Source organism: Myxocyprinus asiaticus, chromosome 19, assembly GCF_019703515.2.
Source record: "Myxocyprinus asiaticus isolate MX2 ecotype Aquarium Trade chromosome 19, UBuf_Myxa_2, whole genome shotgun sequence".
Taxonomy (NCBI): Eukaryota; Metazoa; Chordata; class Actinopteri; order Cypriniformes; family Catostomidae; genus Myxocyprinus; species Myxocyprinus asiaticus.
In genome coordinates, this window is record NC_059362.1 from 33,144,052 (window position 1) to 33,168,601 (window position 24,550).

General features: G+C 37.2%; 1 protein-coding gene across 3 annotated transcripts in view; it reads right to left on the bottom strand.

Annotated features, from left to right (window-relative positions):
- LOC127410351 (rho-associated protein kinase 2-like) overlaps window positions 1-24,550 on the bottom strand; it is a 55,844-nt gene that overhangs the window by 9,506 nt on the left and 21,788 nt on the right. For all 3 annotated transcript variants that reach the window (XM_051645564.1, XM_051645565.1, XM_051645566.1), the window contains 18 exons: window positions 20,903-21,065; window positions 19,127-19,217; window positions 17,847-17,935; window positions 17,623-17,671; window positions 17,330-17,465; window positions 16,736-16,827; window positions 15,088-15,334; window positions 13,894-14,000; window positions 13,631-13,790; window positions 8,645-8,805; window positions 7,727-7,911; window positions 6,484-6,553; window positions 6,273-6,376; window positions 5,519-5,705; window positions 5,338-5,431; window positions 3,774-3,868; window positions 3,240-3,422; window positions 2,281-2,452 (listed from right to left, as the gene is read on the bottom strand). In XM_051645564.1, the coding sequence (XP_051501524.1) occupies window positions 2,281-2,452; window positions 3,240-3,422; window positions 3,774-3,868; window positions 5,338-5,431; window positions 5,519-5,705; window positions 6,273-6,376; window positions 6,484-6,553; window positions 7,727-7,911; window positions 8,645-8,805; window positions 13,631-13,790; window positions 13,894-14,000; window positions 15,088-15,334; window positions 16,736-16,827; window positions 17,330-17,465; window positions 17,623-17,671; window positions 17,847-17,935; window positions 19,127-19,217; window positions 20,903-21,065 (2,385 nt within the window). The remainder of the gene's footprint in view (window positions 1-2,280; window positions 2,453-3,239; window positions 3,423-3,773; window positions 3,869-5,337; window positions 5,432-5,518; window positions 5,706-6,272; window positions 6,377-6,483; window positions 6,554-7,726; window positions 7,912-8,644; window positions 8,806-13,630; window positions 13,791-13,893; window positions 14,001-15,087; window positions 15,335-16,735; window positions 16,828-17,329; window positions 17,466-17,622; window positions 17,672-17,846; window positions 17,936-19,126; window positions 19,218-20,902; window positions 21,066-24,550) is intronic.

Sequence of the window (24,550 nt, forward strand, 5' to 3'; positions counted from 1 at the left end):
TTAAAACCATGGTTACTATGGATACAGTATAACGTATTAAAACCATGGTTTCTTCCAAAAAACAAAATACAAAAACAAAACATGGTTAGCCTACAACAGTCATGGTAACTACAATATTACTATAGAAAAATTATTTCCACCAAAAACTAGTTATTACACTATACAATGTTACTATGGTAAAACTACAGTTAAACTACAGTATTTGTATAGTAAAAACATAATAACCACAACATTATGATTTTTATAACCATAGTTTTTGCTTTCCTGTATTATAACTATGGTTTCACAATGAATATCAAGGTTAAAATATTGTTACTGTAGTAAAACTATTTCAGAAAAAAAAAAAAATATATTATATATACATATATATATATATATATATATATATATATATATATATATATATATATATATATACATATATATATATATATATATATATTCCCACCCTGTCCTCAAGGGGCTCCATATGAATGGCTGTCAATGGAGAAAGATGCTTTTTGGCCACATAATAGTGCAGTTCCAGCATCTACCAACAGGGGCTGACTGCCCATGCTAACCAACCAAACCTTGACTTCCTGATTTGAACATTTGTTGCTCAAATACTGTCTAGTTATACAGCTCACTAGGTTTGGAAACACATCCTTGAAACTGCACACCAAATAAAATGAGACTATAAAAGAGAGAGAGCATGAGTCTGCATACTGATTTGTTTCCATGCAGTGTCACCTGCAGGCTTTTGGTCAGTGGGCTTCTCATATGTGAGGGCGGGCCTTGGCCCACACTGGTCCTCCTCATCCTCCTCTTCCTCTGAGTCAGAGGGGGACAGAGGGGTGATCTGGCATGGCCGGGTATCAATACACACTGACTTGGAGCTTCGCTGGTACGTGAAGGACATAGACTCTGAGGTGTGAGAGTGTGTGATGCGGACTACAGCAGCATTGTGGTAAGAGAAAAAGGGAAGGAGTGAAAAGAGTGAAAGAAAGTAGTAAAAGAGTGCACAATTTCAGTAAGCCATATATGAGCATGGGAAAAAGGAACATAAAAAAAGAGATAAGACAGAGTGAAAATAGTGGAGTATACCAGATCAAAAAGGAATGAAAAGCTAGCAAAATCAAAGGTGAAAGAGTGACACAGAGTGAGAGTTTTCAAATCTACTGATTAGTAGGGCTGGGCAATATAACTAAAAGAAATATATAGCTCAATTTTTCAGCCTTTTGATAAAATTATATTGTGTTCCTTGATATTTATGTATTTGCCCTTAAATGGCTTAAAAAAGTGATTGTTTTTTGTAACTAAGTAGATTAATATCGATAGTTTGAACTGATTCATGGAAATGAATAACACTTACAGACTAACTCTATCAGCATTTTTGCTACAGAAGTCTTAAAGGTATAGTTCACCCAAAAATTTAAATGTTCTCATCATTTATTCACCCTCATGCCATCCCAGATGTGTGTGACTTTCTTTCTTCTGCTGAACACAAAGATTTTTAGAAAAATATCTCAGCTCTGTAGGTCCATTCAATGCATGTGAATGGTGGCTAGAACTTTGAAGGTCAAAAAAGCACATAAAGGCAGCATAAAAGTAATACATATGACTCCAGTGGTTAAATCCATGTTTTCAGAAGCGATATAATAGGCGTGGGTGAGAAACAGATCAATATTTAATTCCTTTTTTACTATAAATTCTCCTCCCTGCCCAGTAGGTGCGATATGCACGAAGAATGTGAATCGCCAAAAACAAAGAAGAATGCGGAAGTGAAAGTGGAGATTTATAAATATTAAATATTGATCTGTTTCTCACCCACACCAATCATATCGATTTTGAAGATATAGATTCTAAAGATATAGATTTAACCACTGGAGAATTACTTTTATGCTGCCTGTATATGCTTCTTGGACCTTCAAATTTCTGGCCACCATTCACTTGCATTGTATGGACCTACATATCTGAGATATTTTCTAAAAAATCTTTATTTGTGTGCAGCAGAAGCATTTGAGATAATGTGCGAATTTTCATTTTTAACTATCCCTTTAATGCTTTCATACTTAAGTTGTAACAAGGAGGAATTGCGTAACTTGTCTAATGGCATGCTTTTTAGGAAACTTAATGGCCAAATAAATAGTGCATTAAAATCATTGCGATATTCACAATGTTGCTTAATTTTACAGTATATCGTCAGCAAAATCATCACGAATACATAGAGAATATTCAATATTTCACCAATGATCAGCACATCGAGCAGTTCTGTGCTCGGGACATAACATGGATATCTACCTGGATAATTGTCGTCTGGCTCCAGGTCATTGCCAGTACTGCTGATGCTGGTGGTGTCCAGAGAGTGGATGCTGAGAGAGGTGAGCTGACAGCGCAGACGCTCAATATCACTGTCTTTACTGTCCAGAGCCATCTGCAGCTCCAGTCGCACCTGAGACTCTTCTGCAATCAACTGCAAACAGAGGGATACAATTTGAGTTGAAATGGATTACTATTTCAGATCTGCCATTCTAAACAGAAAAGGTTTCTGGACAGATCTGATATTCTTGATTGGGCCAGAGTGTGCATGGAACTGGTCAGAATTCCAGTGGAAACAAGAATTTCAATTGAGCTGCAATCCATTGGAACAGAACTGAAGGGTCTAAGGATCTGATTTAGGTTTTTAAAAGCAACCTGTGTGTGTGGGTGGCTTCAAGAGAGCAAACATACATGTGTTGTACTCAATTTATTTTACTTCTTACATTTTATTTTCTAAATACTGTATTTACTAATTAATTTCTATTCATATATATATATATATATATATATATATATATATATATATATATATATATATATATATATATATATATACACACACACACACACACACACAGTATATTTTTTATTTTACATTGTTTCTTGCACTTGCTATGGTTTGCTATTTCTGTTTAATCTCATGTATGCTATAACTTCTTCACAAGTTAGAGGTAAGGAATTGTCTCCATTTCAAGGTCTTCAACATTACAAGACAATGTTTAGAAGCAGTACATTTCTATTGTCTTTGCTTAGTATAATAAGACTTGCTGATTTATGCTGCTCAGTCGAAGTCAGACTGAGCATTAAGAAAGATGCAACTAACATTATTTAATAAACTTCATGTTAACCATCACTTCGTCTCCTGCCTCCTGCAAATCATCAAAAACTGCAAGTGACTACAGTTATATTTCTGTTGCACTGATGTTCTATTTATAACTCACAGCCTGCATATCATTGAGTTCTTTCTGGTATTTGATCATAGCAGTGTTGAGTTTTTCTTTCTCAGTGCGTAGCTGCAACTGCAGCTGTCTGTTCTCTTTCTCCTTCCTGCGGATGTCAGTGTAGTTGCCTTGCCGTGGCCTGTCACCCGTCTTCTTCATAACCTCTGCCAGCTTGTTTACAGCCTAAAATACAGTTATACAAAAATATACAGTTGATATTATAATTTACCTCAGACATGCTAGAAACATCTATTCTACAAAATATGAAAACAACCTAATTTTCTGAGAAATACGCACATGTATAGTTACAAACCCTTGATTAAAACATTTCTCAACAGATTAAAGGGATAGTTCACCCAAAAAGGAAAATTCTGTCACTTTCTTTCTTCTGTGGAACACATAACACATTTATGGAAATATGTTATGTGCTTGAGTGTTCCACGAACGAAAATCAAACAGGTTTGGAAAAACATAACGGTGAATAAATGATTACAGAATTTTCTTTTTCGGGTGAACTATCCCATCCAAACACACCTGTATCTTGAGGGTTCTCTCAGTCTGGATCTGCTTCTCATAGGACAGCTTCAAAGCGTTCATCTGTTTTTCTTCTTCTCTGGCCCTCTCCAACTCTATGTATACATTTATAAATGTGTTATAGCACATTTATAACATCACTCCTTTCATGTTACTATAAAAAGCATTGACATTTGGAACATTCGAAAAATACAGTACACTTTAGCGTCCCCTCACTTTTTTTTTTTAACCATTAAAGGCACATATCCGATGTGAGAACTATTAGATATGTTAGATAAACTATTACCTAACATTAAATTAAAGGAATATTCTGGGTTCAATACAAGTTAAGCTCGCATTTGTGGGATAATACTGATTACCAAAAAAATAAAAAGTTTATTTGCCCCTCCAAAAAAACAAAATTCTGGGTTCCAGTGAGGCGAGTAAAGATGCTGATTACCACCCCTGGAGTTTGCGAGTTTGAATCCCAGGGCATGCTGAGTGACTCCAGCCAGGTCTCCTAAACAACCAAATTGGCCCAGTTGCTAGGGAGGGTAGAGTAACGTGGGTTACCTTCCTCATGGTTGCTATAAGGTGGCTCTCACCCTCGATGGGGCGCGTGGTGAATTGTGTGTGGATGCCGCGATGAATAGCGTGAGCCTCCACATGCACCAAGTATCTGAGGTAATGCGCTCAACAAGCCACGTGATAAGATGCACAGGCTGACTGTCTCAGAAGCAGAGGCAACTGAGATTCATCCACCGCCACCTGGATTGAGGCGAGTCACTGCGCCACCATGAGGAATAAGAGCACATTGGGAATTGCGCATGCCAAATTGGGGAGAAAAGGGGATTAAATCCCACCCCCAAAAACCTATTACAAAAGTATAGCCACAAGACGTAAAAATTTGCGTGTTAACATTATTTTACTGTGATAAAATCACTTGCTAAACTTTTCTGTGTAAAGTTATAGCCAATTTTTGACGATATAATGTCAACAAACCCTAAAAACCTATGACTTTAATAATGACGATTCATAAAACTTTACAGCTTAAATAATACATGAGTTTTAAAAGAAGAATTAATGTAAGTGCTTTCATAAAATGATAAGCTTCACATTTCTGCCTTTAAACCCTCCAAAAATTGCCCCCATTCACTTTCATTGTACAGTAAGTGTCTCACTGTAACTTTGATTTTTGCTTTTTTTTTTAAAGAAAGGACGGATGAGTAAAAATTTATTTTTGTGGTATTCAACATTATGCCATCCTGCCGATTGAGCTTAATGTGTATTGACCTGGAATAGTCCTTTAACCTACTATGAAAAGTAGCTATATAAATATAGGAATTATCCATTTAGCAATAACTACAAACTAACCTTTGGTCCTAAAACTAGCTAGTTCAGTTAGACTACATTTACAACCCTGTTACCCATTCTGGTGTAAGTTTGATCTCTTGAGGTTGAAAATCAACTGAAGATTAAGCACCCCTTTCACTATCTACTTGTTGAAAAAGCAAAAAACTATTTAAGAGTTTCAGGCCCTATTTTGTACACTATTCGAGGAAAGAGCTGCTAATTGTCTACTCACTTTGCTGTAGATGTTTAAGCTGGTTGTTGAGCTCCCCTTTCTCACTGGCCAGGTTGCCAACATCCGCAGTTAGTGTGCGGTTAGACTCCTCCAGCTTATATTACAAAAAAGAGAAAAGGACATTAAGGAAAATCCAAATTCTTATTCTCTCACTCACACATTCTCTCCCTCGCTTTCTCACCAAGCTGATGGTATTGTCCTTCTCGCTGAGGTCCTGCCGATGTCTGGCAATCATGTCTTTGATCTCCAGCTCCTTCATGATCTTTTCTTTCTCCAGGTCGGAGTACTGCTCCTCAGCAATGGAGCGCGCCAGCTGCTCAGAGTCCGCCTTTGTCAGACTCTTCTCCAACTGTGCTGCTAACGAGTCCCTATTTAAACACAAAAAACAGACCTCAGACTCTTTATTTTCTTGTTCATTTAGACTTCTCTGATTTATTCATAATTGGTTTGACTAGCATATTAACTTTTCTCAGGGACCAAAGTGAACACTCGGCAAGTTCTAAATGTGAGTAAAAATTGTTGGTTGGCTAAAAATGGCTAAATTGGATTTACTCACAAGCTGACTGGCGACTAAAAACTGCAACATATGCATGGTTTCAATTGGATTTCAAATCAAAGACATACAAACCATCTACTAAAGAAAAAATCTGTCACGACTCATGCATTTTCTAAAGACTTTTACCTCAGTGGAAAATGTATCATTAGTGGTTTATCTAGGATGTGTAATTTTTCCATGTGGTGAGTTTTGTGGCAGGTAAGAAATATTTGTGGCAAAAAGTTAATTTTGGACCCTGCTCTTTCGCTTTCTTAATATAAACTGTAGCTAAATCAGTCAACAGTGTTCTTATAATTCATTCCACTAGAGGTGCTCACACTAACATAAACTTTAAAGGAATGTTTTGCCTGCTCTCCCTTTCATTCATATACACACATACCTCTCTTCCTGCAGGTCCTGCAGTCTCTGCTGAGCATCTTTGTAGAGTTTAGTCTTTTCATCGCTCTCCTCCTTCAGCTCTCGAATCTGAGTCTTATACAGTTTCTGAAATCAGATCCAGTCACATTTAACAGACATATGCACAGATAGACAAACAAGCACATTCCTTCAAACATTCACTCGCAAAATATGCTAAAACCAGGCATACGTACTGTGAAGTATTGTTCTGCCTCCAACTGGTCCTTCAACTCTTTTAGTTGTACATCCATTTCTTCTCTCTCCCTAATTGGACAGAGAGAACAGACACCTGATGATTCACATCTGGGCATTTAAACTGTATATTATTACATCAACAATTATACACACTCTAGCAATGCACTGATAGTAAACCTGCCTGGCCTACTGTTTCTGGTCTACCATCAGCCTTGTCAATTAAAAATGCATTTAGCTTTTTCAAATATTTTTGATGGAATTTCTCAAATATTTCTGAGTAAATCTTGTGTCAACTGAATGTTCATTTAACTTGAGCAATTTTGTGAACGTCTCATTTGCTATCAACAAATTATATGTCATATATACAGTAGACATTATATAGTTAATTGGCAACACTACTCTATAAAGCAGTGGTTATCAACTGGTTTTGCTTCAGGACCCAAATTTTACTTTGAAAGTGGTGACCAAAAACTGTGTAGAGCTAAACATAAATGAAAGAATGAAATTAACTGACATTACGATGAACTGCATAGGTCCAACTAATTATGAACAGTACATATGCTGAATAGGAACATTTTGAAAATGCATGAAGAAAAGCAGAAATATTTTTACTAGACTAATAGATCAAACAAACACTTGAGACTTAATTAAAAGTTGTATTAGTATTTGTAAAGTGCTTTGCTCTAAGCATTCCCTCCCCCTTTTCAAAAGGTCATGTCATGAGGAATCAAATTTTCTTTGATATTTTGACATAGAAGAGTTCATTGTACTATAAAAAAACCATACTGTAAGTTTCAGAACTCAAAACTTCCTCACCAATTAAAAAAAAAATATATTATTGAATTATGAAAGGAATTATTGAAACTGTGGTTTCCCCTATGTCACTTGGGGGCTCATTAATTCATGACCGCCTACAAAGCAACGACATCAACGCCTACTTTTACGTCATCTCACCCTTGACCCCGCCCACTGGTGTTCAGCTTTGTGTAAATTCAGAAATTTTGTTTGTTTTTGTGGAGCTGGTTTATTCTCTTAAATTTCAAACATAAATATGGCTGTATTCGAGGAGTTGTACAATGTTGGACAATCATAACACTGGGCATTTAAATTGAGGTCTTAAAGGGGAAGAGAGACAAAAAACGAGCATTTCAGTCAGAGAGCCAGAGACAGGGTTTATAATTATCATGTATAACTTAATTCTGACAGTTTTTGGTGCAAAAAACTCATATTTAACTCACTGACCTGCGCAGCTCCTGATTGTGTTTTTCCAGATTGAGTTTCAGCTCCAGCAGATGGTTTAGTTCTTGTTTGAGTTGTTTCTCAGAGGAGAGCAGGGTGCTGATCTCCTGCCTCTGCACTTTCAGATCAGACTCACAAAGAGTCTTCCTTTGAGTCTCCTGCTGCACTCGCACACTCAACAACTCCACCTGCAACACACGTACAAAAAAAGACTTGATTAGATTGCACATTTTTGTCATTTAACATCTAATATATTAATCCTTCTACATGCAAAATGATGCATTAAAGGCAGGTCAGGCACAGAATATTACAGGGAGGCAGACAAATAGACAGTCATCAATCAGTCAAAGTTAGACAGATACTCTGCATCAATGCAATCTCTTTTTGTGTGTGTGTGTATTCTCCAATGTGTTTATGTATTTGTGCATCAATTCAATCTCTGCATTGCTAGTAAGCAAACAAAAGTTTTCAGACCTGTGTCATTGAATAATAAATAATTGATTTCTTGATAAATAATACTTAAATGTGAGTACACCACAAAATCTACACACATTTCCCACAAACAGACATTTACATGGAGTTCAAAACAAAGGTTTGGGAGGAGCATGTCAATACAGTCCTGTCAATCACAACATAAATGCATATAAGCGGCTGTTTACTTCACTCCCGTGACAATCCTTCCGGCATCCCTCCACCAACCCAACTCCACCTTCATTTTTAATCCTAACTAATTTAAGTAATTAAGTAATCCAGAGGGGAAAATTAGAACTCGGGTCAAACCTCATGCTCGAGACAATACTTTATGGACAGAAAGCCACATTTGTTTACCCTTACCAATCTCTTCACTATTTCCACTTCAAGGACTAGGTGGAAATGCAAACTGCTACAGTCAGATGGACAAAAACAGACAGACAGGTGTACCTCCTCAGTGAGTTTTCCTTTGAGTGAGCGGAGCTCCAGAAGCTCATGTTTGGCTTGTTTGTAATCACAGTCTAATACTGAGTTTTCCTTCTCCAGCTGCATCAGTCTGCTTTCCAACTGTTGCTTTGCAGATCGTTCTTCCAGCAGCTTACGCTCCATATCTGTCATCCACACACACACACACACACACACACACACACACACACACGTCAATGTTTAAGCTGAAGCACAATTTACACCACAAAGAGCCACAGGCTTGTACTACGGATTTCGGAAAGATTTACTCAGCTGGAAGGGAACATGGAAAAGTACCTTTGTAATGAGGGAATATTCTTACATCATGATTTTGTTTTAACACAGAGACATACAGAGGGGTTCTGAGTCCACTTATGAAAAAACTTAATTTTTTAATATTTGAATACATTTTAATAGAGTTTTTTCCTTACAAATTATATTCTGATCATAACAATTTGAGCAAAAATTTGAACTGAATAATTGACTTGAATTTGAGAATTTTTCAATATTTTGTATGTCCCACTTTTGCTTTAACCCGTTAAACTCTGAAAGTGATTTGTAAGAATTCCTGTTTAAGTTCAAAATTAAAGGCTTATTACGTGACAAAAACAAAAAACAAGGAAGGTCAAGTGTTTATCATTTTAACGAAAACATTTAAAATTTTTAATGATAGATTATGATAAATTCTTAGTCTCTCAGCCTAAGAAACTGATGAGAAATCACAAAAAATGATCTAAAAATTACCTTTATCTTATTTTTCTGATTTGACATTATATGAAGTTTTATTAACAAGGTTCGGGAGGAGCAAGTTCATTTAATCTGACCAATTACACAGTCAGAGTAAGAGTATATAAACAGCTGCTTATCTCTACATAGCTCCGAGCACCTCCCCATCTCCTCCGATCTATTCCTCCTACTAAACCAGTCCGGGGGGGGGGGTATCCGAGCTCAGGTCAAGTCTCGAGCCCTTTGCCCCAGAGAGCGAGCCACACATGTTTACACTATCCTTAATACAGGATTACATTAATTGCGAACTACTGAAATATCTCAGGGTGTGAATAAGGTAGCTCTAAAAAGATGCTTTTGTTTTGTTCCCCATCATGTCATCTGTACCCGAGTAAAATTTTGTGCTGATACGACAAAGCAATCAAAAGTTGGCAGTACAAAAAAAATTCAAAAATGTCACCAAACAAATAAAACATAATAATTGTACATAAGAACTAATTACACATGCAAATACAACAATGAAAAAAGGTATGATCTCTCTCTGAAGCATGCAGGCATGAGTAACGAGATCTCATTCAGTTCCATTCTGTGTCATTAGAGCCATCATTGAGTCTGTGTCATGTACTTGGTGCCAACTCCTGGTAGCCATATGTAATTAGAGTGAACGATCCTCTCTGCCCATATTTGGAGAACTTCCACCTCTGGCTGCAGCGATCTGAATCCTATTACGACTGGTTAGCTTTCCATGTACGTGTCATGGCCCTGTCAGTCTGTCAGTCTGAGTTTGTGTGACAGGACCATGACATAATCGTTCTATGTCTGTCTTGTGTTTCGTTTTCTGTCTCTGTGTGAGTGAACGGCTTCAGTTATTAGTTCTCTGCTGTGCGCTCCACGGTTGGTCTCATGTTTCATGTTCAGAGCATGGTGTCTGGATCGGTTTCGGTTGGTGTCAGAATTCGGACACTCATGCTCCATGTTCTGTCTGTTATTGTCCATTGTGCTTATGTCATCTTGGTGGCATGCACTCACATCAATCGTTTATGTCTGTCTCTCACGACCACGGGCGCGCTTCGCGTTGCGCTGCACACCCGGGTCGCAAGCTGTCTTCACGTTGTGCTGAGGTTCGGTCACTTTAGTCTGAGGTGTTGGGTTTGAACAAGTATCCTGTCTCGATTTGTCGCCTGTTGCATGCATCGCATGGCGTTTGCCTCTCGATGTACGCTCAGGCTTTGTCTAGTGTGGGCAGTGTTGGGGAGTAACAGAATACATGTAACGGGATTACATATTTAAAATACAAAATATATGTAACTGTATTCCACTACAGTTACAATTTTAATCATTGGTAATTAGAATACAGTTACATTCAAAAAGTATTTTGATTACTGAAGAGATTACTTTGCATTTTATTGTCATTTGTTTCATTTAATATTTAGTCCTTTCAGATGGAAAACATTTATACATATAAATGATACGATCCAAAGTGCATTTGAACAGCGGTGAAACACTTTCTTATGATGTGTTACATTTATACGAGCAGACAGAGAAGTAAGTTTGAAGTAAGTTTGGAGCAGAAGAAATAGAAATAAACCTTGTGCAAATTGTCAGCTTTATGCCAAGCTAAAATGCTATTTCTAGCCATTTTACATGCACGTTACCAGGCTCGATCATATTTTTTTATCAAGAAAATTCACGTTGGATCATAATTTCTTTTTTTCTAGTAAGACCTTTGATATTAGGGCAAAAATCATATTCTTGATAATAATTTTTGTATTGTTTTCCTGTAAAAAATATCTAAAAATCCTTAAAACAAGATCAATTAGATTCATCTTGTTTTAGAAACAATACTGCATAAGATATTTAGGTTTTTCAGAGAATGTATTTTTAACATGTGTATTTTGTCTTACTGTACTGTTTTTAAAGTCAAGACAAGTGAAAAAATCTACCATCTGCTGAAGTAGTAATCCAAAGTATTTAGAATACATTACTGACCTTGAGTAATCTAACGGAATATGTTACAAATTACATTTTACAGCATGTATTCTGTAATCTGTAGTGGAATACATTTCAAAAGTAACCCTCCCAACCCTGAGTGTGGGAATGCATGGCATTGCTTTGTTTGGTGTTGCTACGCATTCTCTCGTCTTGTCTGTCAGTTGGCATGAGCGTATATTGTCTTATTGTCTTGGCGATGTGCGCTCATGCCATTCGGGTGTTTGTGTCTTGTGAGAGCACGTGGCTTTGTTTTGTTTCTTTGTTGCTGCATGTCTCTCAGTCTTGCATCATACCCTGCCTCCTTGTTCATTTGTTACACCTGCCCATTAACCTGTTTGATTTCCTTCCCTATTTTAGTCTCCTCTGTGTGCTGTCCAGTGCCAGTTCATCTTGTGCTTGTTTCACGTTCATGTCTGTCCCGTCTATGGTTTCCGTTCCTAGTCGGTTCCAGTCACTCCTGTACCCAGCTCGTCTACCCCAGCCCAGCTTCAGTGGGCTCCAAGCCTGGATTGTGTTTTTCCCCTATGGCGTAGTTTTTGTTTGGTTTTGTTTATTTTTGTATAAATAAATCCTTTTGTTTTTTCACTCTGCATTTGGGTGCTGCCTCTGCTTCAACCCGTGACAGTACATTGGTTTAGCGTTCCAACATACTACATCATTTCCGATAATTTTTGTGTATTCAGTATAAAAATCCAATAAAGTTTTGTGATATATTTCAGAATATTTTACGTTCTGTTTATTTTTTGTGAAGTTATAAGTGAAAACTCAGCATATAAGCAACACCTGTTTACATGTAACATGTACAGTATGTCAAAGATCAAAGACACTGGAATAACTAGTCAGTCAATATTTTTCTCCATTAAACTGTTCAACATTTTTACACATTTATGTTTGGCTTTATATTTTTACAAAGGCTGCATTTAAATTACTGTCATGTTAATGATGCACTTTATATATAATTAATAATACAATTATTAAAAAAAGAGGATATCTAGAGCAGATATATGCAAAGTTTCATTTCATTTCATGCATGCTTCTTTCCTCTCTCACTCGTCACGCTTGCAGAAAAATGTGCTCTCGGAAGAAGAGTAAAGAATCTATGAAAATCACTTCGGTGACGGTGATAGTGCAGGAAGCTGATAAAAAGTTGCCTTGCAAGTCACTATGGATGTTTTCACATTTAAGTTCTTTAAATCTGTGCATGTTTGCAAGATATTTTCCTGCATCAGGTGAGACAGGTCCTGTCTTACACTGGTTAATTTTACTCATCAAAAATTCATGCTCTAAGTTTGTAGCCTAGAAATGCCTATTTTAGGCTAGGTATGCAAATTATTTTTACACTGCTGATCAAGAAGGCAATTTTCAATGATGTGCCAACTGCTTAACTGCTTAAACTATCTTTCATTCTAGGTGCACGTCATGTTTAGAACAATACATTAAATTTATTGTACATTTCACATAGGCCCCTTTGTTATATCCTAGCTATTTTTATTTTTTATTTTTTTTACATCGTAACATTACTGGTTAACATTCTTAAGCGAACAGTTGTCATATTAGATCATAGGCCAAGTCATACACAATTTTTTTCTCTCTCGTAGATTTGGCTTACCTTTTAATTATTTTCAACAATGTTTTAATATGTTAAGTAACTTGGTGAATTACATTTAGAACAGGCTATTAGGGTTGCTCTATTGGTCCTGCACTAGTCATTCAATTGTTTTCAATAAATATGACTATATTCGCTAACACTGATTCAATGAATAAGTGTCATGTTCTATATTTAATGATCATAATGCAAGGCAAGCACGTCGCAGATAAATACCCCTTTTCAGTGGGATTTAGTGTCGGATTTGGCTATTGTTGGAATAGAATAAGTATTTTAAATGGGTCGCAAAATGTTTATTGACTGTTTTCTGAGGCTCTTACTTTTTAGACTAGTCGACTCCAAAATTTATGTTTAAACGTCAGTTAATTTAGTCGTTGCGCACATCCCTAGCTATTACTCACAATATTTTTGTCTGTGAGTAAAAGAAAAAGGCTAGTTGTGATTCTACTCTTTGAGAGCTTTCCAACAACATATGACATGGCTAGTCGATCAGTTTGATGTTTTTGCTAAAATAATCCTAAAACTTTGTTTATACTGAGTTTTAAATTAGATTTTGAATCATCCCTGATTTTCAATGTGGACTTATATTTTTGAGCCCCACTGTAAGATATTCTTAAGGACACACAAATCTTGAACATTTATTTTACCTTCGAGGGCCTCAGACTTAGCCTCCTCGATGGACTGGTTGATTTTGTTGTTGTCGGCCAATCTGGCTTTTGTGGATTTATGCTCCGCTTCTTCCTGCTCCAGACTCTGCTGAACGGCTTTCAGTTTAAAGGAGAGATCAATCTCCTGCTTGCTCTTCTCCTGTGGGTGATGAGACAACATCAGTGAGGTTTCACAAAAATACACATATCTACACACATGTGCTGAGGGAGTAAATAATTCAGTCACTTGCTAACACACACACCTTTTCCATGGCAGTAAGATCCTCCTGTAACTGTCTTTTCTCTGCTTCAGTCTTTAAGAGAGAATTCTTCATGTGCTTTAACTCTTCCTCCAGTCCACAGACAAGACCTGAGAAAGAAGGAGTGAGAGAAAGATGGATGGATCAAGAGGCAAAGAGTGAAGAATTCCAGTTAACGTTAGTGTCCATAAAAACATAGAACATAAAAGACATAAATTATTTTCAATGACCAGACTGAAAATGAGACATGGAAAACAGGAGATAATTTTTTCTCTGCTTATATACCCATCAAGCAACATTACATCAGCTACCTGCATCTGACCTTAAAATAACATTATTCATGTTTACCCTCTCTGCGGGCAGCTCCACCCCAACACAACAACACAGCCCAGCAAACAAGAGCCCAGTGTAACCCAGCGAGGACCTGACTGCTACATGCTCGCACATAAACATTTAATTTTTCTATCTTATCCACACACACATAGGGGCCAAAAATGTAACTTTTGCCTCATTTTACCAATGGCAGATGAATTGAGATTTTTTTTTTCTTACTTGCCTTGAAAAATTATTTTGTAATTTATTTAAAAACAGTTTTAGTATACAGTATATGCAATATATAAGTCCAATATATGACAATATTTAGCAGTTTTTTCCATGCGTACTCAAGATCAGCCAGTCTCTCTCTCTCCGTGAAACTGCACCTGTCTCACACAGTGATTTTGTTCCTCTTATTTTTGTTTTGGTTGCTAAATGCAAGGAATTCCAAAAATGTGTCACCACATGGAGTTCTTGAGAAGAACAAATTAAAGGAAAAACTGGTTTACTGTGGTAAAAGTTGTCTTTTAAAAAAAAAAGGTCTTTAAAACAAGAGGACTTTGATTTGAATCAATTGTGTCACATAAGTGAGAGAGGATGACTATTGTTTTATTTAGTTCTACTTAAAATCATGTATTATGTTGCAGTTCTTTATAAAGTTACCGGCCAACTAGCAAGTATTTTCTCACCAAAGCCCATTTTTCTTACATTTGCTGCATGGTGAGAGTTAATTTTGGATGCTGTCTGCAGACAAAAAGCCAAAAGGGCTGCAAGTGTGATCCCTAGAATGTAATGCAATCTCCTTCTATGAAGCTTGGGCAGATGTTTACTGACAGCTACTTTTGTATGATTCTTCACCAAAGCATACACACATGCACTCACTCTGTAGGTCATTGATGGTCTCAGAGCCGAGATTTCTCTCTCGCTTCTCCACCTCCAGTGAGGTTTGCAGGCTCAGTTTGTCCTGTTCCAGACCTAGCCTACTGCTCTCCAGCTGGGCTAGACGCTCCTGAAGCTCCCTGAGGGAGACCTCCAGCTGCTGGGTCTGTCTCAATGCCTCACCCTGGGCCTTCTTCAGCCTCTCCGACTCCTCCACCTCAGCCTGAAGCTTAGCATTCACATCCTCCAACTAAAGACAAATTCACCAGTATAAGAATCCATTTTATTTAACAATGCATATGAGGAACTGCATTCATTAATCTGTATCTTGTAAAACTATCTAAAAATCCTTAAAACAAGATAAATTTACCTGTGGAGATTAATTACATAAGATATAAACTCTTTAAAAATATGTTAAGAATGTATCTTAAAACTGATTGTATTTTGTCTTGTATCGTTGGCAGATTTTTTTCACTTATTAAACCACAAACCTCAATACCTTTACTATGTCATTTTATTTCTTATTTAAGTAAAGGTGAGGTGCGTAATTTCTGCACCACTAGTTTCTTACTTATTCATGCGATTATATTATCAGCCAATCGTGTGCCAGCAGTGCAATGCATAAAATCAGCTTCAGTTAATGTTAACATCAACCATCAGAATGTTGATGGTTGGTGCGAGATGGGCTGGTTTGAGTATTTCTGTAACTGCTGATCTTCTGGGATTTTCATGCAGAACAGTCTCTAGAGTTTACTCAGAATGGTGCCAAAAACAAAAAACATCCAGTGAGCAGCAGTTCTGCCGACGGAAACGCCTTGTTGATGAGAGAGGTCAGTGGAGATGGCCAGACTGGTACGAGCTGATGAAAGGCTACAGTAACTCAGGTAACCACTCTGTAAAATTGTAGTGAGCAGAATAGCATCTCAGAATGCACAACATGTTGAATCTTGAGGCAGATGTGCTACAACAGCAGAAGACCATTTTGGGAACTTTATTAGGACCATAGTGTACTTCAGTTAGACACAAAAGCTAGGCATCTGTGACAGGACGCGTGACACAAATTTAGTCATCAACAAAGTGCTCAAGAATTGAATGTGTGCGGCCTGATTTTTCTAACCGCGCACACTCTGAATGCACAGTATGCGCATTTGCCTGGAATTTTTTGCTTCAATTAATGGGTCCACAAGGTGGCAACACTCACAATTGAGCCGTTGCTTTCACGAAGTGCAAAAAAAGATGTAATCGCCAGTTGAATGTAGAAACAACAACAGTGGATGTGCACGTCAAGAGCGTGTGTGTAAGGAGGTCAGGAAATACCTGCGTTTGAATAACTTGTGTCTAAAGGACTAAAGACATAGTCCAGTATCTCATAGCTGTTGTAGCATGCATGCGCCAACCGCCTGTGTATGCGAGCACAGTCAAATTAATTATCTTTGACAGGCTGAGCATCAAAATCGAAGTATAATTTGGGCTTAAGATGGGATAGGGGAAAGTATTTTAACATTGAAAAAATTACCTCTAATTAAATTTTTTTTGCAGTTATTTTAAAAGAAATGTTTTCAGATGTTTTAAAAATGTTTTCAAATATGCTGTAACTTGTTGCCAGGTTAAATAACAGTTATTTTTCTGTGGTCAGTGTTGAGGGACCCACCTGCCTCTCAAGATGAATGTTCTTCTCAGTGGAGAGATGAGAATTCTGGTTCTTCTTCTTCAGCTCGGCTAGCTGTTCTCTCAGGCTAACCACTGCAGGACAGAGAAATCCCAAATATGTTAACATTCAGCCTTAAGCAGAGCAGAACTAATACTTTCTAGATGGGAGAATGTCAGAAGTTAGTACTGAGCAAATCAGGGGGAAATTGTGGGCCAGTTCTTTGGAGAACCAGGAAAGAGAGTCAGTTTTAAACAGAGTGAGTACTTAGATAAGTCAAAGACTGAGAACTCAGCGTTCATTAGAGACTGTGCTCAGGTAAGTCAAAGAACAGAAACTTAGTGTCTAGCTAAAATGCAGGTCGACCGGTATAGAAGATGGTAAAACGCTATTCTAAAAATCCATTCAGCATTTAATAGAGAACCCATGGCTCAAAAAAGCAATTGCTCCTCCAGGTTTTAGAATCAGATCAGAATCAGAACTATTTAGGAATTAGGACTACAAGATGTAAATATGCAGTTTAGTCATTGTTTAAATAAATGAAGCCTCTATGTGAATGCTGATAATGAGTGAAGTGGTTCTTTCTGTTGTCCTTACCCTCATTCTCAAGAACAAGCTTTCTGTCTGTCTCCAGACCAGCCTTTCTTATACTCTCTGTGCGCTGGTGTTTTAGCAAAGCTTTCTCTCTCTCCAATGCCCTCAGAGAGTCTTCCACCTTCTGTCTGACATTCATCTATAACAAGAGAAAAAGAGTGAGAGGTCTTTAAAGCATTTGGAAACAGAGATAGATACTTTATTAATCTCATGAAAATAATTGTGGAAAGCTGCATTTGGTTTCTGTTCGATTTCAAACCATGTTTTTACAAGACACTCCTAAGAATGAATCTTACTTCTTCTTCAAGCTCTTTGGACAACTTCTCTAGTCGCTGATTTGCTGTTCTGTTGAGATAAAACACAGTTTATGTCTAATGTAAGTGAAGGGATGTATGTTTTTGGCATTTGTCATTTCTAGTACAACACAATTCTGGATTTCCCAGCAATTTAAACCAGACATTATCCACTGTACACCAGGTGTATATACAGCATGTTAATATATGTATATGAGTATCTGTACCGGCATTTATTTTCCAGTTCCTCCTTTGCCTGCATCTCATGTTTAATTTTTCCCTCCAACTTAATCAGCTTCCTTTGCAGATCATTGGACTAAGGGAATGCACAGAACACATGTGAAGAAAAAAAATACAGATGCCAATTTTTTTTCTTGTCTATTAAAGGCAGCAAAAACCAATGATTGTGGAGAAACACTCATTAACACACAAATTATGTTGAGTAATGGCACCAAACAGAAATAAACTGCAGAATAAGTAGAATTTGTGCATCTATTTTAGAAATCTAAGTGCTACTTTTGTACTTTCCACTTCTCATTATATTACAGAGCACTGTTGGTCACAATTTATTTTACAGTGTTCATGTTACTGCGTAATTACATAGGTAATTACTGAGTAATACTAATGAACTACATGTTTTTACTGTGTAATTATTTTGTAGAGCTGCTTGTCCTTACATAGTTATTGCTAAACTAATTAACCATAGTAACGTTTAATATGTGTAACACAGACACTGTAAAATAAAGTGTTAACACACTGTCTTGCATGCCAATCAGTTCTGTCTAATGATAAGTTCTGTTCAGGCTTTTAAAATAGAACTCTGGTTTGTTTGTTTATGTTTACAGTCTCTAAATGGGAACATATCACATACATATTATTTTAATAGTAAAATTACTAAAGACTTAGCCAAAACCCTACTTTTTGCATTTTTAGAGCAAAAGAAATATATGCTTTATTTATCAATTGATTTTCCAAATGAGGACATCCCTGAATGACCCCAAATGGGAACACTTTCAGGAACAACTGACCCTTCGCTAAGCATTACTGAAATGTTACTGATCAGTGGGAACCTTGGGAACTGCTGCTGTCATGTAAGTCTATGAAAGGCCAGTGTGTTTGGATAGTTTTAAACTGAATTTTAGTTAAACTATCAAAAAAGATAAAAAATAAAAAATAAAAAAATAAAAAAATAAATTGTAAAAAGTTGTTGCCTTTTATAATAGTGACAATTTCTTCAAATAAAACAGCAGAGACAAAAATGCTTTGCAATGACACACTTCATTCCAGCCCACTCAAGAATAATATACATTTAATGTTTACCACTTTATGAGCACATTTTACTAAACATTACTCTATTCTTGTAAATCTCCCATTTAATTCCTGTGGGACATTCTGTAAAGCTCGTCTAAGGCAGCAATAGTAACCTACGGGGATGGAGCTTAGCGAAGGGTCAGTGTGGTCCTTAAACTATTGCTAAACATGTATATAGACACACACACATATGTACCTCAGATTGGTTTAAACCATGCTCTTCTATTAGACTATCACCGCAGATCTCATACTCCTTCTCTGAACCGTTATGTTTGTGAGTTAACAGCCTGAAAGACAGAGAGAGAAAGAGAACAGCTTACAATCTCCTTGTTTACTCAGCGGCAAAATACCCTTATAAATCAATTCAAGATGAAAAAGACAACTCAGAGCATAAGTTAGAAAGAGAGTGGGAATGAGAAGGAGAAATGTTATGAAAGGAGGAGGAAAAGCTAAATCTCAAAGCAAAAGCAAAATCACAAAGCAACTCTTCAATCATCTCTGCCAGTAGCCCATGTGGCTTCACTCAGCCACACTGGAGAAACTGAGAAAGCAAGGGAGGAAACAGAGAATGGACAAAGGAAAAAGGAGGGAATTGTGATGGAACAAATGTAGCACTCATTCACAGTTACCATAACCATACCCTCTAATGAGCAAAAATACTGTACATCCTGCCTTTTGCTCACATCTTTCAGCCCATACAGGGATTTGCTGTAGTTTTACAGCTCTACACTGTGGGTCTGTGAGTGAGTAAGTGAATGTGTGGAAGAGAACAAGATACCTGTGTAAAATTTAAACAGTGCAGCAGTGTCTGAAATGTTAAATGTTGAACTCCTTCCCTCCCAGATTCTATCACTTTTTCTAATTTATCTGTCTTTTTATTTGTACATTATTTTAGAATACATTTAAAAGGAACATTCCGGGTTCAATCCAAGTTAAGGTCAATCAACAGCATTTGTGGCATAATATTGATTACCACAAACATTTATTTAGACACGTCCCTCCTTTTCTTAAAAAAAAAAAAAGAACCAAAAATCGAGGTTACAGTGAGGCACTTACAAAGAAAGTGATTGGGGGCAATTTTTTGAGGGTTTAAAGGCAGAAATGTGAAGCTTAGAATTTTAGAAAAGCACTAAGTTTAAGTTTTCTGTTTAAACTTGTGCATTATTTGAGCTTTTTGGGTTTTGGGATTTTATAAGGTTTATAGAGTTAGGACATCATGGCCACGAAGTTGCACAACTGGATATAACTTTACACGGAAAAGGATTTTAAGTGATTTTATCACTCTAAAGAAATGTAAACACGCATATTGTTTACGTCTTGTGGCTATACTTGAGTATTTTAACGTTTATCGATTGGCCCCATTCACATCCATTGTATGTTCTTTTTTTAAAGAAAAGGAGGGACAAGTTGAAATTAATTTTTGTGGTCATCAACATTATGCCACAAATGCTGTCGATTGAGCTTAACTTGTATTGAACTTGGAATATTCCTTTAAACTGAAATCAATCTCACAGGGTTCCCACAGTCCCACATGGAAAACAAGGAAATTGGAGAATTTTTCAGTTGTGATATCCAGACCTAGAGAGGTCATGGAAATCGATAAAATCATGTGAAATTTCTATCATGAATAGAATTTTTTCAACCTCAAAAATATTAAATTGGCTTGAAAATGCTTTTTGTGTGTACAATCTCATACATTTTTTTATAGTAATCAAGATTATCTGGAAAAGTCGTGGAAATTAATTGGTCCAAAGGTGTCCAAAAACCATTTAAAGTCCAGTTTTATTGAAATGAAAGATTGTTTGAACCCTTTTTCAGCAAGCATCAGTTATATTAAATTACAATATTATGCAACATACAAATAATGTTACATAAAACTGTTACAATATGAGACAGCACTATCAATAGCAACTGTTCCACTGTCAGTATCTATCATCTCACAAACACACATAAAACTCATTGTCACACTTACTGGTCCTCCCTGAAATAGGTGAAGCCCACAAACGGAAGCTGATTTCCAGCAAAGGCACGGGGAGGAGGGAAGGTCTCGGTGCCTCCTGGATCATCCTTTATATCATCATCAAAGTTACTGGTGTCAATATCACTGCTTAGCTCTGGCACCACTGGAGCCATGGCTGAGAGATAGAGAGTGAGAGAGAGAGGAAGAGACAGTGTAAGAGAGAGAGAGAGAGAGAGAGAGAGAGAGAGAGATAATATTGTAGCAGAAGATTTGAGTAGAAATGTTACCTTTTTTGGAGTTTGGGGGGGGAGAGAGAGAGAGAGAGAGAGAGAGAGAGTTTCTCACTCTGAAAGGCTCAGTGTGTGTAGCATACAAAGCAGACACTGTACTTAAGGGAGGAGTGTGTGTGACTTGCTATTTGGCCAGTGCTTACTTACTACTTACTGTGTACACACACACACACACACACACACACACACACACAATCTTTCTCACTAACACATCCAAAACACAAGCTCTAGAACTTACTCACTGAGCACACTATGAAAAAGCTTATCTGTATTCAAACTCTTAAATTCAAATCTCCATAACCAAAAGGAAACAGCCAGGGCCCTCTTAAAAAGAGAAACGTTGCTGGTCACCAGTATGCTGTATGTTGTATTTAGGGTTCTGGTCCTCAGTACGGGTTGCTGCTATGCTGGTGTCCCTTTCAGGGTTCTTGACAAGCAAGTTTCCTTTCTTTGGCCAACCAGCTTTATCAAACAGACCATGTTGGTTAACCAGCATTTTTCTGTGCTTGACTTTTCAGCAGGGGGATGTTGGATCATGGTGCTTTAAAGACATGGAATTTTAAAATATAATAAATGTTAGAAAAAGATTAAAAAGCTCAAATGAATGGAGTGGTTGGACCCATTTGGATGCATGTAGCTGTGCAGTTGTTGTTTATCCAGTTTCCCAGAATGCTCTTTGATAGCACCACTAATAACAGGCCACTGTGGAGTCAGAGAGAAAGCAAGATAGAAAGTGAATAAGAGTATGTTTGCAAGAGAGCAAGGGTACCGCTCAAGCAAGAGAGAGAGAACGAGAGAGAGAGAGAGAGAACACCTGCTAATGCATGCTGGGCCGAACTAGGCAGATAAACCCTAATTATACATATTGAAAAATGATCCCTAAAATTCTGGACACACTTAAATTCAAGTTCCCCTAACACACTGCAACATGAAGCCCTTAAAACCCAAGAGTTGAAGCCTAAAACCAGTCCCATTTGTCAGCTGGCTCTGAAAGTCACAAACCCACTAACAACTAACAAACACCAGTTTCAGACCAGCACTGCTGAACAAAACCAAATCAGAATAAACCAAATCATAAAAGAAAGCAAAAATTCATATTTGGACCATTGGGAAAATGAAAGCAAATTGAAATGTTATCGGGCTCTAAAGAGAAAGTATAATCTGGCAGAATATCTCCACACTGTAAGCGTTCCAAAACAGAGACGGATCCTCACCAAATACAGGCTCAGTGATCACAGTCTGGCCATAGAAAAAGGCAGACACAGACAAACATGGCTTCCAAAGGAAGAACGAGTCTGTGCTCACTGTGACACTGGTGAGGTCGAGACAGAGACACACTTTCTCCTTCACTGTGAGAAATTTACAGAGGTGAGAGAGAAATACTTTGACAAACTCTCAAAACTCATGCCACAGTTTTCCAGTTCAGCAGAAACAGAACAAATGCAGGTGTTACTGGGGGAGGACAATCATGCATCAGTTGCAGCAAAATTCATTGTTGAAGTGCACACCCTCAGAAACCAATTACTACCTTAATGTAATTCAGTCACAGTATTTTATTATTATTATTATTATTATTATTTTTCTTATGTTCATAATGTCTTGTTAAATGATTATTTTATTTTATATTGTATAGTGTATATTGTTATTATAGTTTTTATTTTATTTTATTAATTACCTGGCACCTTATTTTAATTCTATTTTTATTGTTATTTATTACTATTTTATTATTATTATTTGTCTTGTCATTATCTGTTTTGTGTATTAATGCTTTGGCAATATAGTATGTAAACACAATCATGCTAATAAAGTACTTTAAATTGAATTGAGAGAGAGAGAGAGAGAGAGAGAGAGACTAACTCTGTGGTTTTGAGGCTCTTCTCTCATTAGTAGCTGTGTACTAGCCACATGATGGGTACCACCCTTACTGAAACCTACCACGCCCCCCCTCAACCCTGCCCCCACAGGAGTAAACTGCTCCTCACAGCAAGATGACACAGCACAACAATGCAGAGCACAGTTCAGCACAACAGGGCAGAGCAAAGTACAACACAGCACAACACACTGCACAAGACAAGAAAACACAGCACAACACAAAGACAATACAGCACAGCACAACACAAGACAAGACAAAACACAATGCAGCAAAACACAGTACAGCACAACACAGCAGGTCACACTACAACACATCACATCACATCACAGCACAACACAAGACAACACAGCCCAAGGCAGAAAAGCACAGCACAACACAAGACAACTCAGCACAACGCCGCAGAGCACAGTACAGCTCAACACATCACAGCAGCAGCACAACACAACACTGCACTACACAAGACAACACAACATCACACAGGACAAACACAGCAGAGCAGAGTACAGTACAACACAGCAGAGCCCAGTAAAACACATCACAGCACAACACATCACAGCACAACACAGCAGAGCACATCATGACACACATGACAGGTCAGCACAACACAGCAGGGCCCAGTACAACACATCACATCACAACACACAAGACAAGACAGCACAACATAGAGGAGCACAGTACAACTCATTACAGCACATTAAACAAGACAAGATAGCACAACACATTAAGATATTCAATTTATTCATTGAATATAATACCAAAATGCACACTTTGGATGTGTGCCGAGCACTGATGATGACTTACATTCTTGGGCTAGAACAGGCGCAGTGCAATGAATAAAACAGAACGAGAGTGTCTCAAGACGCACTCAAAAAGTTAAATTTCCTTTTAAATTGACATGGTGTCAAAAAAAAATGCAACATTACTGCTCAAGACGCTGAAAAAAAACAGCGAGACACGACGCATCAGTCAAAGACGTCCGACTAGTATATGCTTACATAGAAAAAGACGGACGAGTTCGGAGTGAACTGCCCCCAGAGGTGAAGGTCTTTGATGGTCATGTTTTGACTATGCCTTGCTCTCTTTTATCAGCATCTCGCTGCATAAGCATTAGGCACTTACAAACAACTGTATTTAATAAAAAACACTGTGGTACCTCCGGTATAAAATGCTGAGTCTGTGGTAGTGCTAAGGCACTGGTATAGGATACTGTGCAACACTAAGTTAACATAAAACAGTCTTTTGAAACGTTTTTATTTTAATTTTTTTTACTTTTTTTACGGTTTTACTTTTTTACTCAATATTTAAGAATTTGGCTAAATCATTTGACTTCATCATTTTAACAGTCAGATATGTTCTTTGCAATAAACAATCCAAATGCTGATTGGTTTATATTTTATTGTTGCACCCTCTTGTGGATGTAGGAGACAACGTCGATTTAAAAATGTAGATGTTTTTTTACATTTTCCCCCATCCTGAAATAATGTCTTTAAATTAAAA